The sequence below is a fragment of the Rhodamnia argentea genome, chromosome 9 (genome assembly GCF_020921035.1).
Source record: "Rhodamnia argentea isolate NSW1041297 chromosome 9, ASM2092103v1, whole genome shotgun sequence".
NCBI lineage: Eukaryota > Viridiplantae > Streptophyta > Magnoliopsida > Myrtales > Myrtaceae > Rhodamnia > Rhodamnia argentea.
In genome coordinates, this window is record NC_063158.1 from 23973081 (window position 1) to 23993473 (window position 20393).

At 38.8% G+C, this 20393-nt stretch overlaps 1 protein-coding gene across 2 annotated transcripts; it reads left to right on the top strand.

Annotated features, from left to right (window-relative positions):
* Nucleotides 1-2379: 2379 nt before the first annotated feature.
* Nucleotides 2380-19428, top strand: LOC115739792 (G-type lectin S-receptor-like serine/threonine-protein kinase RKS1). Of its 2 annotated transcripts, XR_007199683.1 has the most exons (8): nucleotides 2380-3873; nucleotides 4077-4199; nucleotides 4582-4787; nucleotides 5258-5468; nucleotides 5557-5794; nucleotides 5992-6142; nucleotides 6245-6687; nucleotides 19417-19428. XR_007199683.1 is itself a non-coding variant. In XM_030673047.2 (7 exons), exons 1-7 carry the CDS (start codon nucleotides 2595-2597, stop codon nucleotides 6551-6553), a joined length of 2517 nt encoding a protein of 838 aa, XP_030528907.1. In that variant the 5' UTR covers nucleotides 2380-2594; the 3' UTR covers nucleotides 6554-6839. The 2 variants fall into 2 exon arrangements, 1 of the variants encoding a protein (XP_030528907.1); XM_030673047.2 differs by lacking the exon at nucleotides 19417-19428 and having other exon boundaries at nucleotides 6245-6839.
* The last annotated feature ends 965 nt before the right edge of the window (nucleotides 19429-20393 follow it).

Here is a 20393-nt window from a genome sequence, read left to right on the forward strand (position 1 = left end):
TATATTGTTATTTTTTTTTTTTTTTTTGTTGCTATAATTTGATGCATAAGAGTTAGATATTCATGCACAGTGTCACTACTTCGGGTTAAGCTAACAGCTTTGCCTGCCTTATTCCTTCAACGATGACTCAAAGTTCTGAAACTTGATATGGTATTGAATCCTTCACTTCACCATATGGAAATAGTGAGGCGCCATTGTACTGGCTCAGAGCAATGATCAAGTCTATTATAAAAACAAGACCTGCGTGGCGATCCACTTTTCCGACGTGACATCACAGAATCCGGTGTTCCTGTAAACTGATAACCTAAGTTGGTCGCCGGACGTTATCGGTCCCCTCCACACCGTGCCATATCCCCGAATAGCAGAAGAACGCATGCTTCATGTAAATTAAACCGATAACCTAAAATTGTGCAGAGCTCTGTTCTGCCAGAGAACCAGTATGATGAAGCTCATCTTGGTTCATCTTTAGTTGATATCATTCCGTTCAGACAAGCAACAATTTTTCAAGCAAGTTCTCCAACTAACTTCAGTTCCCACACCCTAAACGAAAACTGTGAATTATTTTGTAGGGCCATGGCTAACTGTTATATAAGTTGTGGGTTAACATTTTACGTACTAAAATATTGTAAGTTCATCAGTGTAAAGTACAAACTGATGACAACAAAATATCGTGATTAATTATACACTCAAGTGATGAAAAGTATTAGAAACTGTAAACAAAATCTGTAAACAAGTGATTAGCAAAATTTTTGGCTCGGATTTTCTAACATAAAATTGGAAGTGCTAACTTTAAAAATGTGAATAGATGATTATTTAATTTGCTCTCCAATCATCATCATAATGGACACGTAGGCTGCGTATAATAACGTTTCTATTCCCGGAACAACTTTTAGAACATAAACATTTTTTTTTTGTTTCTATTCCCAGCAACGATTTTTGGGAACAAAAATGCGCTTGGTAACCGCAAAAAAAATCTGTTCTCGGAATAAAAAAAAAACAGAAACATTTTTGGTAATCGTATAAAATTTCTGTTTCGGAACAAAAAAGAAGAAGAAAAGAAATGCGTTTGGTAACTGCAAAAAAATTGTTCCTAATTTTTTTTCATTTAATTAAGGGGACTATATATATATTAAAATTAAAATGTCTTTATCTTTTTAACTTACTAAATCAAATTAAATCTCATTTGTTCAATTTACTAAATCAAATTGGACCAATATATGTATAAGTAATTTATGCACGATTTATCAAATGATGATATGGACGAGATCAACTATAAAAAAAAAAAAAACTGAAAGAGAAGATGAATTGGAATTAGACAACGAGAACATCAAATATGTTTTCTATAGATAAGAAAAATTATAATTATGAGTTACACGTAAATGTTCCCAAGTAGTTAAAAATATGATTACCTTTAAACGGGGACCCTAGAAAAATATTAATTGCACTTTGAGTGAAATCGGGGACTAAAATGAAAAATATTTGTGCATTTAGGTTCTTTTAGTCCAATTGTGCAATTTTTCCAAATATGAGGACTGAAATGAGATGCAAGGTATCAAAATCTCATGTCATGACTTTAAAAGTAAAAATTTTGGCTACAATGATTTAAAATGAAATTTTTTAGTCAATTTAGGATTATGTTCAATGAAGAGGCATGTGGTCCCAAACTGAATTTTTTTTAAATTTAAGGGACCAAAATGAAAAGGGAATTAAAATAAGAATATGGACTATTTTTGCACATTTTTCTGACCACAAATACTATTTTTTCTTATTTTCGGTTATTTTTATAATAAAAAAATCTGCAAAATGTCAAATATTACAAAAAATATTTTTTGTTCAAAATTGGTTGCTAGGGCTAGGCCAAAGCTTCCAAGGTTGATTTGTATTTTTATGAATTTTTTCATATTTTTAATTAATTTTTTAAAATAAAATGGTCAAAAATTAAGTGTCAACATCATGCAAGAACAAAAGAGAAAAAAATGTGTTAAAAAACAAAATTGTTCTCAATTGTTTCTATAAAATATTCCAAATGTGTTTCTAAAAAGTGTTTCGGGAACACAGAATCAAGTTTTTCTTATTTTTTGTTTTTGTTCCAAAAGTATTTCTGTTTCTCAAAAGTGTTTAATGTATGCATTTCTATTTCCAAAGTGTTTTTGGAACACTTTGAAAATAGAAACACTTTTTCTAGAACGTTTTCACACAGACCCGTAGTCTCTGTTTCTTTGAACCTTCTTCCTTCACGATAATTAACTTGGACCTTTCTGGGATTTTTCAAAAGTGAAAGGGAAAGGATGTTGACTGGCTCATCCGATGGCGTTCCCCTTGAATCCCTTCTTTTTAAAACATGTTCCGTTGACTTCTAAGCAAGCGACAGAGGTCTAAGTAGGGCAAGGAATCTACTTGATAAATGAAGGAGAAGCCCGACAGGAACGGGGCAAAGTCAAGCTTGGACGGGGGTCGTTGAAGTCGCCTGCTCCTGGTACATTCTCCACTGGGGTAGATTGAGAAGATTCGGCTTTGATGGTTATGGAGAAAAACCCACATCTCTGCTTTCTTGCCTGAAACATAAGCAGGCTGCATCCCCATGTGAGTAAAGCATGAACACTCGTACAGTGTCATTGCTCATCCTGGTTTTGTGTCTTCTGCTTCATTTGATTGATTCTTTGGACACCCTTGCTCCGAACGGCACCGTGAAAGATGGTGATGTCTTAATCTCCCAAGGAAGAAGATTTGCTCTGGGTTTCTTCAGCCCGGGTAATTCGAGCTTGCGTTACGTGGGGATTTGGTACTACGGACAACCGGAGCGAACCGTCGTCTGGGTTGCTAACAGAGAGAATCCCGTGAATGATACGTCAGGAGTTCTTGCGATTGATCGCCATGGAAACTTAGTGATCAATGAAAAGAGTAGCAGCTTCCCCATTTGGTCAGCCAATGTTTCGTCCATGAGTTCAAACGATTATGCTACTGCTCAGCTTTTGGATACAGGTAATCTGGTTTTGAAACATGATTTGAGCGAAGTGGTTATTTGGCAGAGCTTTGATTATCCCACGGATACCTTTCTTCCGTCCATGAAGCTTGGGTTGGACCGGAGAACAGGTTTGAACTGGTTCTTGACATCTTGGAAATCCGAAGATGATCCAGCACCGGGCAGCTTTTCATACAGGTTTGAACCAACAGGGTACCCACAGTTGTTCGTTTACAAGGATCGAGCTCCGTATTGGCGGGGGGGAGCGATAATTGAGCAACTGCCGGGTGGCGCTCCAGAGATGACTAACGATTTTATCTCTAATCTCACAATTGTGAATAACGCGACAGAGGTTTCTCTGATGTATGGCGTCATCAATGCATCGGTTCTCACCAGATATGTGGTGCATGAGTCGGGGTTCCTTAAACACTTCATGTGGCAAGATGAAGGGCAGCGGTGGACTGAGTTTAATTATCATCCAAAGGAACTGTGTGACTACTACAGCAAGTGTGGGCCTAATGGCAACTGTGGTGCAAACACCGCAGACCAGTTTGACTGCACTTGCCTTCCAGGCTTCGAGCCCAAGTCTCCAGGCGATTGGTACCTAAGGGATGGAACAGGTGGGTGCAAGAGGAGGCAAAATGTGTCACTGTGCCGGAGTGGGGAAGGTTTCGTGAAGGTGAAACGGCTGAAGTTGCCGGACACTTCGACAGCGCATGTCAACATGAGCCTGAGCTTGAAGGAGTGTGAGCAGGAATGCCTGAGGGATTGCAATTGCATGGCTTATGCAATCGCAAATAAAAGCATGGGGGAACATGGATGCCTCAAATGGTATGGGGACTTAGTGGATACAAGAGCATATTCAGACTTGGGTGAAGATTTATATGTGCGGGTGGATGCAATTGACTTAGGTATTCATTGCTAATATCTACTTCAAATACTTTTTGCTGCTGTTCTGTGGTTGTAATTGTTGTCCAAAATTCTCCTGATCTCTTGTCTTGACGAAACTGTTGGCTTCTGATAGTTCATATTATGAACTGGACTTGTTGCATGAATTTTCCTCACATTTGCACATTCAATGTCATTGGCACACTGCTCGTGCCTTCTTTCACAGCTCGCTATAGGAAAAGGAGTAGTCTTGTCAAGAAGGCTGTGGTGGCAGCGATATCGGTATCTGCACTATTATTGCTGCTCTTAGGCTCCCTTATGTACTGCCTTCTGTTGAAGAGGAAAAGAGGTGAGATGATATAGCCTTGATAGAAGCTTTTTCTGCCATATTTATTCCTGTCTGTTTTACCAATAGGTACTTATTTCAATGTCTAGGGTTAAGAAATCACTTAAATTTAGCTGGAGCTAATCTAGCCAGGATTTTAGGCTCAAGGGTGGTTGATATCAATACTGCAAACCTTGATCAATGAAGCTTGCCAGACGCTAGATAATTAGAGAATGCTGTATTGCAGTCCATCTTGAAATTAAGCCTATGTGAAATGGTCTTGAGGAACAAATGATAAGGTTGTTGATGGAGGAAAATTTTGGATTGTTCCTTCCTCTGCAAAAAGGAAACGTTACAGAATTGCTTTCGTTTTCTTTCTCGATGATTTTATTCAACTGTGTGCCAGCAGATAGAAGAGGGCGTAATCCTCTTGTCAGTGTCACCACAAGCTCAACGTATTGCGATGAACTTCCAGGTCTGAAAGACCTCGACAGCAACGGCAGAAGAAAAACAGATCTGCCACTCTTTCATTTTGGAACTGTAGCTGCAGCCACAAACAATTTTTCCTCAGCCAATGAGCTTGGCCAAGGCGGGTTTGGATCTGTATACAAGGTAATCAATCTCCCTTTGAATCCAAATGGTTATTAAATACTAAATGTGTAGTCTACCAACTTCATTTGTCTGTTGCTCATGGGGATTGATGTCCTCGGATAAAATTGCCAGAAACGAGCTAGTTTTATTGTAATGAACCTTTTGCTATTTTGAAATTGTCGAAAGGTATTGCGATCTAGTTACTTCTGCTTCATCTATGGAGGTGTCTCTGTAGCGATTCTGATCTTCCAGTCATCACAAAACCAGGAAGTGACTAACAAAAGACGAGGGAGAAGAAGTGGAGAAGAGCACAAGTCTATGTTGCTTCTTTATTTTTCTAGGTCATACAACTTGTAATGAGTTTAAACGACACATCCTCTTGGCAAGTTCAACTGCCTAATAAATCTTAAAATCTATTCATTACAGCTTTCAAGTGACTGGCGTCATCTGCCAGGCTAAATAATAATCTTGTGATGTGAACATTTTCGCAGGGCGTGGTGGATAACGGAACAGAAGTAGCAGTTAAAAGACTCTCGAAATATTCTGGACAAGGAAATGAAGAGTTCAAGAATGAAGTCAGATTGATTGCCAAACTCCAACACCGGAATCTGGTGAAAATTTTAGGTTGCTGCATTCAAGAAGATGAGAAACTGTTAATTTATGAGTATTTGCCCAATAAAAGCTTGGATTCCTTCCTCTTTGGTAAGTCCTCTCTTCTACTGTCCAGAATTTCGGTCCTACAGAGAGTATGATGGATAATAACTTGACGAAATCCCGAAATTGGGTCCAGATGATACAAAGAGGTCACTTCTGGATTGGGGAAAAAGGTTCGACATCGCGTATGGGGTAGCTCGAGGACTCATGTATTTACACCAGGATTCGACATTGAGGATAATCCATAGAGATTTGAAAGCTAGCAATGTCTTACTGGATGTTGCATTGAAACCCAAGATTTCAGATTTTGGGATTGCTAGGATATGTGGAGGAGACCAAATTGAAGGAAAAACGAAGCGTGTGGTCGGGACATAGTAAGTGTTTTTCTTGAGCGTTAAATTCTGCTTCACTTGATTAGACAGTGAGAAATTAGAACAAAGAAAACGAACTCGGTTCTGACTATTTTCTTTCATACTAAAGCTTCAAGCTTTAGTTATCTCCCCTGAAGTTCAATAGGTAAGCTTATTCGGTGAATAAGATGCTGATAACTTCCCTTTTTTGGCTTCTGTAGTGGGTACATGGCACCAGAGTATGCTATCCAAGGCCGGTTTTCAATAAAATCAGATGTGTACAGTTATGGTGTTTTGTTGTTGGAGATCATTACAGGCCAACGAAATAGTGGTTGCTATCATTTGAACCCCTGTTGCCATTTAATTGGCCATGTAAGTATGAAACTTTGCATAATTCACTGCAATGCATAATTTGACCAGCCTCTCCATTCGCATTATCCCAATCCAAGGCGTTTGGTATGTCTTCTTTCCCAGGTATGGCAGCTGTGGAAAGAAGGAAAATGCATGGAAATTGTGGACAAATCAATGGACAAGACATATTCTGATGAAGAAATGGTATCGAGGTGCATTCAAATCGGTTTTTTATGCGTGCAAAGGTATGCATTGGATAGACCAACTATGTCCACAGTGGTATTCATGTTGGGGAATGCGGATGCGGTACTTCCAACCCCGAAGCAGCCCGCGTTCATCGATGAGAGTTCCTTCAATGGAGATATCCAGTCAACATGTAACCTAACATGTTCTGTTAACGGAGTTACAAATACTGTAGTTGAAGCTCGCTAGTCCCGTGCCATCACAAGTGAACTGCGTAATCTGCTGAACTATGAGAAATCGAGATGCTCATGGTATCGGTAGATAGATGGCACCTAAAGGCTCATCGTGTCGTATATGAGCTAAACTGTACTTCTTGTGCTTATGTGTGCTTATGAGAAAAGCTAATATGTTAAGACTAGATACAACACACTACTGTAAAAAATTTCCTTGATCTATTAATTGAGCTCAATCTTTGCCTCTTAAACAGAGACTTGTACATGAAAATTGCTGTTGCCGCAGCATTCTCTTTCTCCCACAATCATCTAATTGTCATCCTATCTCATTTTACCTCTTCCTTTTTCGCCATATGTTTGCATCGCAAGTTCATAATAGAGACCTTGCCCTCAAGAAGACAGGGATCACTGCTTGACCCACAAGCTTGAACATGGAAATCGATTAAGATCGGAGGGTGACAGTGACACTGAAACTGACTTTAGGCAAAGGGTCATCTAGAATCATAGTCTTTAGATCTTTTCACTCACTTCGTTGGTCACGCTGCCAAGCATACGTTGTTCCACTAACTTTCGTTTCCTCCTCATAGTAGATGCGACCTCTGTCGAAATGCTATCCACGCATGAAGCATATGAAAAATTCTACGAAGGACTAACCGAGTGAAAAAAATAATCGAAGTTAGAAATTAAATTGTTCAAATGTCTCATCCAAAATTCTACGGCGATCGTACGCATCACCTCCGCTTCCTCCTGACCGTTGCTTTTGTCGTGTCCTGTCCTTTTCCCTCTCATCTCAATTCCGAAGAAAAATTGGACATCATCCATCAAAACTTCCTTCGACGTCCGCTCATAACTAAAATTCAACCGGACGAAAAACATTCCATGCCGAAGCCAGCGGGTCCAGATCGATCGCTAGTGTTTGGTGAGCGCCTGCGTCAAACCTACTAGTCAAAACCCAATGTATTACAGTTGGGTTTCAGGTCGAGGCATGTTGATTTGTAGTGTATTGCAAAAATGTGTTCTTGTCGGCGAATAATTAACAGAAAAAAGGCAGCACTTGGCTCTCGTTCGTTCTCATCTTTGGAGTTCTTAGACGGAGGATTGCTTCCACACTTACGAGAATTTTCAAATCGGACAACATCATATCATGTTGATTTGCTTCTCTCTCCCCTTCTCCCGTTATTACAGCAATTTTGATCCTTTTTAACTCCTATGATTATAGCCCCCGTCTTATCAGCAACTCTAGTATAATTCAATCAATTTCTTTTTGGTTTTACAAAAAATTAACGCTTTGAAAAATATTTTTCTAAAATGATCGCTTGTATTACTTGAAATAATTAATCAATAAAAAAAATATTTTTTTGGGTGGAAAAAATATTTTTATTGATGTCGAGAATAGTTTTCATTCATTTATTTTTGTAAATAATAGAAAAACGTTTTCCAAATCGGTCGTTTTTTGTGAAGCGAACAAAGCTTAAGTTCTAATCTCGCCTTTGAGGGGAGATTTATATTTTTTAGGGTTTTAATCCTGCCTTTTCCTGTCTATGGTATTACTTTAAGTCCGTATCTTTAGGGTTTTAATCCCGCCTCCATCGATCCTTATCATGCCCCCAATTTTTTTTCTTTGCAAAATTGGGTATGGTGCTGGACTTCCTCTCAGTGCAAAAGTTGCTGATGTTGTTGAGAATGCAGTGTGGCAATGGCCTGCTGCAAGTTCTGAAGGACCGCTGCAAATTCAAGCAGCCTCGTTTGGGAATATTTCTCCTAATATGGAGTTGACTGATAAGGTCATTGGAAAGCTTCTTCTTCAGGGCAGTTCACTACAAATAGTTCTCGGAGCAAGATCCGATCTTCTCTGCGGAACTGCCTCAGCAAAATGGTGTGGTTCACGTCTACTATCGCTGAACATAGTTTCATTGGCTGGTTGGCCATTTTGAACAAGTTCCCTATCAGGAAGAGCTTGAAGAAATGGGATCCTGTTTTAAATGATGTTTGTCTCTTTTGTGGCTCTTTTCCTGGGTGAAGAGATTACCTTTTTCGTGATAGGGAAATTTGCAAGGATTGGTAAACACGAGCTGATAGGAGGTGTGGAGCTAGAGTTAATCGAGTGACGAGGAGTTGCGACACTGAGCTGCACTGGATCTGTGCTAACTGGAAAGGAAGAGCCATCAAATGTATCAATTTTGAAGTTGCGCGGCGTGCAGCTAAGTACCATATATGGCTCATGAGGAATGAGATGCAGCAAGAGGTTGACTTTGATGTTACTAGTGCTGCTATCTTCTCCGGAGTCCGAGGGGATGTTTCTACAAAATGGGCAGCACGCTCACTTGTAGTTCTCTAGCTAAGCCTCAGTGAAGAGGAAAATTTGTGGTTCCTAGAGGTTATGATGTTGTGGTTCGATCCTGGAGATTTGTTTCCTGGTGGTCTTGAATGTTGGCTTGTTTAGTGAGTCTTTCGCACTGTCGTTCTAAGCTGCTTTGATGGAGGTGAGGTCATTTGAAGTTGGGAATACTTGTTTCTCTGCTATGCTTGTGCTCACACTTTGATTATAATCTGTTAATAATAAGAAAGTAAGGACCAACCGAGTGTTGGTTGAGCCACATCATCGCAAAGCTCCTTTCTGTACCACTTCCCTTCCCTCTACATTAATTAGATAAAACAATCTTCAACTATTCCAGTAATCTAATACTAATTTTCTAACAAAATGCAAGAGGGAAGATGAAGTGGAAAAAAAATGAAACTTGCAATCAAACAGTTTATATAGTAAATCCAATTACCTTTGTATGATGTCCTTTCGTTACTCATTTCACTAAACCCTTGCAATGGAAAAATTACCAAAAAAACTTAAACCTATTGCAATTATACCCATTGAGTCATAACGTTTTTTTTTTTTTTTTGCCAATTTAGTCATCAATTTTTTACATTTATGTCAATTTAGTTCTTTTGGCCAACTTTGGCCGGCCAACAATGACCAGCATCGATGTGGACGCTAGTCTTGACGTGGACAATTTTTAATAATATTATAATATTTTTTTAAATTTCTTTATTTTTTTCTTCTTTTTCTTTTTCTTTTTCTTTTTCTCTTTCTTTTCTTCTCCTCCTTCATCCGATCACCGGATCGGGAACCGCCAAAGCCGGCGAGGGCGAGGTCGAGCCTCACCATGGCTAGGCGACCTTGGCCTCACCCGGAGATGGCGAGGTTCGACCGCGCCGGATCTAGGCGAGGCCTACCTCACCATGGTTGGGCGAGCTTGGCCGCCATGGCTACCCTAGACTCTAACGAGGTTTTAAAGAAAGCCTAGATAGATTGGAAGGGGTTCATAATATTGCAGGAAAAAAGAGTGGTCCTCATACAAATAATAGAAATGAATTTGAGACAGAAGGAATGGAATGGAAAAAGCTGACCAACGGGGGGGGGTTATCAATCTAAATTGAAAATGCGACGTCTGGCCTCGCCAGCTTTCAATGAGGCCAACCTCACCATAGTGGGGTGAGCTCGGCCATCATGGCTGCCCGAGCCCGAGCTCTCCCAGCTATGTGAATTCGGCCTCACCGTCGCTGGCTTGGCTCGACTCGGCTTGGGCAAGGTTGACCTTGTCCTCGCCGTCTCTAGCCGTTTGCCAATCCGGCGATTGCCTGGAGGAAGGAAGAGAAGAAAACAAAAAGAAAAAGAAAGAAAAGAAAAAGAGGAAAAATATATTAATACTATTAAAAATTATCCATGTTAGTATCAACGTTCACATCAATCCAGCTGGCCAAAGTTGGCCGGAAAGACCGAATTGGCATAAACGCAAAAGATTTAGGACTCAATAAACACAAAAAAAAGGTTTAGAGTTGAATTAGCACAATTGCAATAGGTTTAGGATCTTTTTAGTAATTTCCACCTCTTGCAATGCATGAGGCATTTCGACTATTGTTGAATAACACTCTGTTTACCGAGGAAAAAAAGAAGTAGAAGAGCACATGAAAGTTTCACTTTCTTTGAACCTTCCTTCACAACAATTTTATTTAAGAATATATCTCTAGTTTGAGCTCAAGAAGCAAACCCAATCCAAGTAGGTTTTCTAGTTTCAGCAAGTTTCCTATTTTCGAAACATAGATTGTCTACTTGGTTACTACGCATACTAGAGAAAATAAGAGAAGGGCGGCGCTATTTCTACTCTCATTTTGGCTAAGGCACTCCTCTATTCAATCAATATACCGAAATACCTTTCTCCCTCTTCACTCTTCAAGTTATTATTTCTTTTTTTTAAACAATCTAACCTACATAACTGCCTTTATTTCTATTTTCCCTTTTAAATATCAAATTCACAATATAAATGTCAAATTACACATAATAAAAAATCATTCTATAATGCATCATGTTATCACTTTCCTAAAGAAGTTTGTTATTCTTAATTGATCATGCTTTTAATTAGAAAAAGCTATATAAAATGTTAGAAATTTCTAGTTATAACGACTTATGAACACACAATTAACTGTCTATTTTTTATGAAATAGTTTGAGGAAATTTATTTCAAAGTTGAAATTTAAAATCCAATATAACTATCAAGCATATTTTGATCTTGTGGAAGACTTGTAGGTTTCTAAAATTACAAATCGCTTATTGTGCTTTTCTATTTTATTTTTTTTAGCTTTTCACATTTTAATATGAATTGCGAGATGGGGCTGACAATTTGTTCACACATTCTGCACTTTTATACTAGTGTAAGTTGATCCACTTGCTATGAGATTGAATTTACAATTGATATTAATTCCTTTCTTTGTATCAAGAGTTTTTTTTTTTGGTTGAATTTGTATCAAGAGTTGAACAACACGAAATTTCATGTTTTTTCCTTTATGTTTTTATCCTTTGTTAATACATATCTAAGTACAAATATGTTTGACATTTTATTATGCTTTTAACAAATTAATCTTTTCCATTTTGTGATCAATTTTACTTTTCCATTTTTATCAAGATCGACGAAAAATACAAGTAGATTTGTGGATTAGCATGATAAAAAAAGACACATTTAATTGAATAAAAAGGAGGGTATTTTAGTAAGTTAACTAGCAAAAAGGAGTGTCTTAGCCAAAATGGGAGTGGAAATAGCGCCACCCTAAGAGAAATGTTATAAGTCCGTGAGTTTTCTGAGTGACTTCTTTGATGGTGAAATAGCACTTGTAAACTTTTGCTTTGGGTGTAATTGGTTGCTACAAACACTTTAAGTAATGGAATGTTGTAACCTGTGTAGTATCTTATTCATTGTGTATTTCTTAGCAGCTAACTCTCCTGTGGAGTAGGTATCGACACTCGGACCGAACCAGGTAAATCTCCGATGTCATCATCATTCATTGTTGATTTCTCCAGTAATTTCTTCTTCCTACATTTAGACTTGAATTGCAAAATCCATTAGCTTCCATGTTATTTTCACAACAATTGGTACTAGAACTAAGGTTAGGGTTTTTACGGTTGACTTAGGGCTTGTCTGATCTCTACCTGAAATTTTTGTCATTGCAATTATTTCTAGAGTAAAAGTTGAGATTGAAGAGCTCAATGAGAGAAATAACTTTGTGTTGTGGATCATTAAGATGAGTGTCCTGTTAACAATCCAAGGTTTAATGAAGGCGTTGGATGTTAAGGATAAATGATAACATGGTAGGGTAAAAGGGAGTACTGGTTGAGCCACATCAACACAAAACTCCATTCCCTTCCACTTCCCTTTTCATTAATTTAAAACAATTACCTCCTACATTAATTAGATAAAAATGCTTAACTATTCCAATTACCTACATTGATTTTGCTAAAAAAATTTAAAAGGATTATTTTAAGCAATAAAAAAGTTTAATTACTGCACTTACCTAATTAACATTATGATGTTCCTAGCAAAAGTTGGATTCTTTTAGTGGGAAATAAAATTTTTATTTAGTGACCATGATGCAAAATAGAAATTAATTGAAATTAGGGAATAGTACACACTAATTGCAAAAAGAATTTTAAGTGTTTAATGATTCATTAACATGATGCAAAATAGAAACCGTAAAACAATGACTAGTTAGTCATTTAATAAAATAAAACAGACAAAAAATATGTATTGATGGGAACTTAAAGGATGGAGAAACATATATCAGTTTTTCATTGGCAAAAGGACATCATAAGTGTCAACATTGGTATACAACGCTCACTTTAGTGCCAAATTTCCTTTCTTCGGATAACTTAAGTGCCAATTTTTTTGAAAGATGATTATTTGAGTGCCAACTCTAGTACGCTTGATCAAAAATCCTTGTGGCATTTTTTTGTAGTAATAGCTTAAGCCTACGTGGCTCACTGGAGGAACCAGTAAGCAATAAAAAAAGCTAAAACTTAAATAATATATCAAAAAATAAGCTAAAAACTAAAACAAAAAAGTAAAAAAAAAAGATAGAACTTACAGAGGCAAGGGCTTGCACGGTCCTCGCCACCGCCACTCCACTATCACTAGCTATTGGCCAAGGCTCGGCGACCCCCGCCAGCCATCCCTAACCTCGCTAGCCATTGCCTGGCAATGGTGGGTGCCAAGGCTCCGCGACCCTCACCAACCATCCCCTAACCTCGTTGACCATTGCCGGGCGATGGTACGGTAACTGCGATGAGGGCTGTGCAAGCCTTTCCTTTTTAAAATTATTTATTTATTTATTTATGTTTTGTAGTTTTTAGCTTATTTTTTAAATTTAATTTATTTGTTCATAAAAATTAGCTTATTTTTAAGTGCAGAAGTCCACATGGACTGAATTTTTTTTAAAAAATTGTCATGTGGATTGACTTTTTTAAAAAATTGACATTTAATATTAAAAAATAACAGTAAATTCCACGTAATGAATTTGGCCGGAATTTCTCGCTATTGGCACTTAAGTAATTTTTTTTCTCTAATTTGGTGATGAAGTGAGCCAGCGAAAATTTTTGACACTATAGTGAGTACTGTACACAAACTTTAGCACTTCTAGTGTCCTTTTACCCTTTTTCATTTATAGATGTGGAATAAGCATACATATAAAAAAACACAAGTGCTTGCTTATTATCATATACTATTTCAATTATAGTTAACGAGTTTTATTCCAAAAAGTGATAGGTTAGTTGTGTCACCCAAAAATTTATCCTACGTAATCTAGTTATAAAGCTTTTGAATTAGAAAATAGAAGAACGAATAGGTCGAAAATTTGACTCGAAAGTTAATACGGTATAAGCCGATATCGGGGACCAACCTAAAGCAGACCCGGCGTCCAACGACAATGGCGGCCCCGACGACCCCGGCAGTCGTGCTGGCCGGCATGGCAACTTCGATGACTAAGCCCATGATGGCGACGACAACGATGATTTGGCCGACGGTAGCGGCTTGGCGGTAGATCGATGGAGACCCAAGTTGACCCAATCTTAGATCTTGCCAAAACTTGTTCTCCACGGCTAATATCATTCTACGGTAAGCAAAAGATAGGAAAAGTCAAAGATCTTCTAGAATTAGAATCTTCGGCCATCATGATTAAATCTTCAATTCACCTAAGTAATATAATTTCATTGGATGCCTAACCTAATTTTAATGAATATAAGACAAAAATTCATGATGATTTCGGCGACAAACTCCTCTAATTGGGCCATTTAGAGATAATGATACCCTAAGAAATTTAGAAAGTCAAGGAAATGCCTCTAAGTTGATCAAGGAAGGAGGGAGGCGTGTACAAGTTTTCCGAAAATTTTCTGAAGGTTCTTGTCTTTCACTTCACAGTATGGAAATTGTCCTCTTATGGGTGGTAGGCCACCACTTAAAGTAGATGTGCTACATTCAACCTTATCAAAAGAAAAGGACAATAATGTAGTAAGACCATAAAAAAGACTTGTACCATCAGAAATTCCCCCACCCCCGTGCACGCCTCCTCCCCTCTCTCGGCACCCATCTTCTTCTTACTCTCTTGTTTTTCTCGTGCTACTCCATCTCCATCTCGGCTTCTCACTATCTTGTAACGCTTGAGGTTGGTTTGACTTCGTCATGCGAGTCTCTAGCTCTAGGCTAAGGCGATTGGTTCGGTGCTCGAGTCCGGTTATGTGTATAGAGGTCATTAGGACAAGAATATATAATAGTTTATGCATGGCGTGGAGTAATTTATGGAGGAAAATCCTGTTGATTTAGACAAGATTACGAACTATATTAAGCATTCCTATAGTCCTACGTGGTTGTATTCTGATGAATATACGATGGTTCACGCAGGTTATGTACGTGTGCGGTTTTACGTTATATGTTTGATGTTCGTATTATCGCTAAAATTTAAGATAATACACCTATTGGGTGCGAACATCATAAATGCATGGACACTAAGAAAAGACAAGATCCTTCATCTCTCAAAGTGACGTAGATGCCTCGTCTCGGTTGCGGGATGCACTCACGCCAATGGGATGCCACAGGGAGAGTTTCGGGATGCTACCACTCCAACGGGCAATGTCTTGGTCGAGCCAAGAGAACCCCGAGCCGGGAGTTTTGGGATGCCGCGGAGTGCGATGCTAGGTTGATGCCAGAGGAACCGGTTGATGCTGGGACAATGACGATGTTATAAAAAGTTTATGCTCGCATGTTTATATTCATGCATTTTCAAAAGTATAGCTTACCTTTGTATAGTAACTAATTAGTATTGCATTTGTTATTGATCTTCCATCGACTTTGCTCTGGGAGTGGTATGACTGGTTAGACGTTGAACTATTTTCTTATCCTAGAACTAGCGACTTTACTTACCGAGCGTTGTCTCACCCCATTATTATTTTTTCAGACTTGTAGGTATGGGTTCTCAAAGCTTCTCACTTTGGCACACCAATCAAAATTGAGATGGCCTCCGTAAACGTGTTTGACGTGGACGAGGACGCGTTCTATAGACGCTACGATTCTATTGTTTGGGTAAAGGTGGGCTTGGCACATCGCATCCCATATCATTTCTCGGTGTGGTATCTGGTGGTTAAGGGAGTCGAACTTGGGCCCCTCCTGAGTTACAACGGTCCGGCTGGACCTAGTAGTAGGGGTGCCAGCCACGGTTGAAAGATGTGCTACGGAGGAAGAGACTAATTTTGGAGGTTGTGGCCGGTAGCAGTAGTAGGTCCCCCAGCCTTTTGATGTAGCGTATATTATATGAATATAAAGTAAATGGTGGTCGAACGAAGCCCTAGAGGGCTATGTAAAATATTCTGGCGCATGGTAAATGAATGGAGTGTTTCCTGTAAGCGCTCTAATGGTAATGTCTTCGTAGTTGTCTATATGCTCCTGCATGTCGCTAATGAAATGGAAAAGAAAAAGAAACTAAGGGTCGAACCCGGAGGCGACGCGTCCTGGGGTGTCACCTTAGTTATTCATACATATATGTCTTAACAAACCATAAGTTACAAATAATTTTCCTAATGAGGTTTGTTGGTTTGCTCTCATATTTGATGGAGTGATGGTCCCAAAGATGGTTTAAGAATTGGACAAGATGATTTTACTTTATTTCTTACGAGTATTTAAAGCACAGAATAGCTAATGCTTTATGGAAAGACATTAGCTAGGATAAATGTGATACATATCTTTCCCGACCTATGACTTATATACATGGAAAGATAAAATCCTATATACAATGAAAGATAAAAGTATTTGTTAGTTTTGGAAACTCTCGTTGCACTTGCCAAGAGTATAAGAATTGCTTGGCTGGTCTTGATCCGATTGAGAACAATCTTTGAATTTGCTTTGCTGTTGATCCGATTGAGAGCAATCTTTGAAATTGATTTGTTGTTGAGATATGCTTTCTCCAATACGCCCCTGCAAGAGAGGCGTTCCATCGCAAATGCCAATCTTGGACCGTAAATGAGTAAATCGTTGTTGTGCAAGAGGCTTTGTTATCGCATCTGCGAGTTGATCATGGGTAGACACATGACTTACTCGTAACAAACCTTTGTTAACCACGTCACGAACAAAGTGGTAATCAATGGCTGTGTTTCATCTTGGAGTGAAAAATAGGATTAGCGCACATATATATAGCACAAATATTATCGCAATAGATACTAGGTGTGGTCGAAGAAGATACTCCAAGTTCAAGCAGTAGAGATTGAATCCATGTGAGTTCAAAAGCTATTGCAGCAATCGCGCGATACTCGACTTCGGTGGATGAGCGAGCAACAGATCGTTGCTTTCGAGAGCATCACGATATAGGATTATTACCAATATAAACTATGTATGCAGTTGTAAACTTACGATCATCCCGATTGCTCACCCAATCAGCATCATAGAATGCATAGAGAGATGGAGATGGACTGTTTTGCAAGTGTAGGCCCGGATTTGTAGTCCCTTTCGGATAACGTAAAACACATTTAATAGCACTCCAATGCAACTCTGTTGGTTGGTGCATAAACTAAAAGAGTTTATTGATGACAAAAGCAATATCGGGCCTTGTAAATGTTAGATATTGAAGAGCACCAACGATCTTCCTATATTTAGTTGCATCCGTATGAGGTGACCCATCAACAAGAGTGAGAGAGCTCCCAGTAGCCATGGGGGTGGTAATCTCCTTGGCTCCTAACCTGGTTGCTCGATCAAGAATGTCCCTTATATGTTTATGTTGTGGGAGAAGGAGACCATTCTTCATGCTGATCACCTCAACTTCCAAGAAGTAATATAAATCTCCTAGATCCTTTAATGAAAATTTACCCGCAAGAGCACTCACGAACTTTTGCAAAAAATTCATATCACTTCCTATCGGGATCAAATCATCTGCATAAACCAAAAATAAGCAATGATGCCATCATGTTTGTATATAAGTGCGAGTAATTTGATTTGGATTGCATGAATCCAAATAAGATAACAAAGGAACTAAGTGCTTGATACCACGCACGAGGGGCTTGTTTAAGACCATAAATAGCCTTCTTCAATCGACATATGTGATTAGGATGTGACTAATTGACAAATCCTAGTGGTTGTTGCATACAGGCTTTCTCCATAAGAATGCCATATAAGAAGGCATTATTAACATCCAATTGTAGAAGGGTCCAACTGTTTGATAATACTAGACAAAGAACAACCCGTATTGTTGTAGGTTTAACAAATGGACTAAACATATGATCGGTTAAGTCTTGGCTGTTGGTGAAATCCCTTGGCGACAAGTCGTGCCTTATATCGAGCTATGCTACCATCTGAGTTTCGCTTGCTTCGAAATATCCACTTGCAACCAATGACATTATGATGAGGCTCGGGCGGTACAAGTTGCCATGTACCATTTTGGAAAATTGAATTCCTTTGACATAGCAAGGTGTCACTTTGGATCTTTTAAGGCCCGAGAAACACACGTTGGTTCAAGTGATGGAGGTAGAGAATGTTTGAAGGATGAATGTATTTGTTTGTGTTTGTAAATATTAATCTGGGAGCGAGTGATCATTGGATGTGAACGTGTGGGCATTGGTGGAATTGTGTTTGAGGGGTCGAATGAAGTGTTTGAGTCCACATGAGACATAGATGGACCTGCGGTAACTAATGATGGATTTGCACTCGGGTACGTTAAATTCGTGTTCTCCACCAAATTTGTGAGGCCGGTCGAATGTTGATCTAGAACTTCTCCAGCCATTGAACTTGAAAGACTTGATTGATCATGTATTGTGTGACTAAATTGTCTGGTGTTGGAAAATATGGCTGAATTCTTTATTAAAAAATGAGAGGGTGCATAGGTACTTTGATATAGTAGAGACGAGGATTAAGAATTGGTATGATGTGGTGATTTAGCGTGTTTGGAGTAAAGAAAAATTAACTCATAAAAAACCACATGACGTGAGACAAATACTTTGCTTTGTTGAGGATTGTAACACTTGTAAGCACTTTGATTGAGTGAGTAACCAAGAAGAATACAAGGTTTCGATCGATATTAGTTTGTGTTTGTGATATGGTTTAAGTCAAGGATAACATAAACAACCAAAAATTCGAAGTTTCGAGTAGTTTGGACATGAATCGAATAAAGACTCAAAAGGAGCTTTGAGTCCCAATACGTGCATAGGCAGACAATTTATGAGAAATGTAGCGCCTTGGAAAGCATGAGACCAAACTGAAGATGGAAGAGACGCTTGATGAAGCAATGCAAGACCAGTTTCGACAACATGTCTATCACGATGCTCAGCAATACCATTATGTTGGAGTGTGTGGGGAGGTGTTTGTAAATGTGTAATCCCATAAGACAAGAAAAATCCTTTTAATTTTTGATATTCTCCTCCACCATCAAAATAAATTGTTACAATGGGATTTTAAAAGTAATTCTCCACCAGCTTCTTGAATTTTGGAAATAGAGAGAAAAGCTCGAATTTCTGTTTGATTGGGTATAGCCGGATATATCGGGTATAGCCAAATATATCTGGTATAATAATCCACAAAAATAACATAATACGAAAAGCCATCTATTAATTTCACTAGAGCGGGACCCCAGGCGTCGGTGTAAATGAGATTAAGAGATTGTCGGTTAGACAATGTAGAATCACCAAATGGAAGTTTATGACTTTTATTACATTGACACGACTTGCACAAAAAACTGGAACAAGACTTGGAAAGAGAAGTAATTGACTTTAATTTTAAAAGAAACTCTAAGATCTGATGAGAGGGATGGCCAAGACATCGATGCCAATCACTAGAGGATGCACGAACACCAATCATAGTTGAGGATGGTGTATGAGTCACATGGAGTGAAGATGGAAGTTTATAGATATCATTGTTATTCGGGCCTTGTGTGAGAGTCGCCCTCGTGTGCAGATCCCGCACTAAAAAATGGTCGGGAAAAAGTTCCACGGACATATGGTTAGTCTTGCAAAACTTTGAAATAGATTTCAGATTTTTACTAATATCGGGAACACATAAAACATCCGATAATGAATATGAAGCAGTGGAGGAGGAAAGTTTAGTTGAACCTGTGTGTGTTATTTGCAAACCTAAGCCATCACCAATAGCAATTTCGTCCGCGCCTTCATAATTAGAGTGCAAAGAGATATTTTCCAGGCTTGAGGTGACTTGATGAGATGCTCTAGAGTCCATGAGCCATCCTCGTTTGGCTTAGCGAGATAACACCGTGCTATTTGCAATAGGAGGAGGGGAGAAATGTTGTTTGTCCTAATAGCATTGCTTGGTTGAGTGACCTACCCTTTCACATAATTGGCACCGGACTCGTGCTTTTTGAATGGGCTGATTATGGTCATAATTGCTGCTCCTTCTCCAATGAGGTTGTCGCGTAGACAGGAGGGAGTTTGAGCCTCGATTCGAAGAATGGCGCTGGTTGGTGTTCCTGTAAGAACCTCTTTTGGCAAAATTTGCAGTGATAATAGTTGATTCACTCTGACTGTGTTCCCTTTTTAGATATTACTCGAAATCGACAAGTTTATCATGGAGTTCCTCAAAGGAAATGGGTGATTTACGTGCTCTAATGGCAACATAAATTATCTTGAATTCGGAGCCAAGCCCATTTAGAAAATGTATTATTAAATCATCATCACTAATGGGAGAATTGATGGTGGCAAGTTCATAGCAATACCTTTGACGAATTGCAAATACGCAGCTACCGATCGAGTGTTGCGTTTTGTGAACATTAAGCGTTCCTTGAGACTCATGACGCACGAACGTGTCTTGTTGGCAAAGAGATGCGAAAGTTTGTTCCATGCCTCATGTGCTATTTTGGCAAAAGCAATGAGAAGAACGATTGAGTCTAAGGAGGAAGCTATGATTGCATGAAGCAATAGTTGATCTTGGCGTACCCAATGAGAATAAGATGGATTGACAGAAGTTTTTCCATTAATAGTGATGGTGCTAGATGGACACAATAGCGTTCCATCTACATACCCCATTAAATCGTAGCACAGGACCCGAGAATTAAAT

Bases quoted from the DNA above. Each gene is read 5' to 3' on its own strand.
- LOC115739792 (XM_030673047.2), top strand. From the start codon at position 2,595: ATGAACACTCGTACAGTGTCATTGCTCATCCTGGTTTTGTGTCTTCTG. The intron at 3,874-4,076 runs GTATTCATTGCT...CTTCTTTCACAG, and splicing joins GGTGGATGCAATTGACTTAG to CTCGCTATAGGAAAAGGAGT. The intron at 4,788-5,257 runs GTAATCAATCTC...ACATTTTCGCAG, and splicing joins GGTTTGGATCTGTATACAAG to GGCGTGGTGGATAACGGAAC.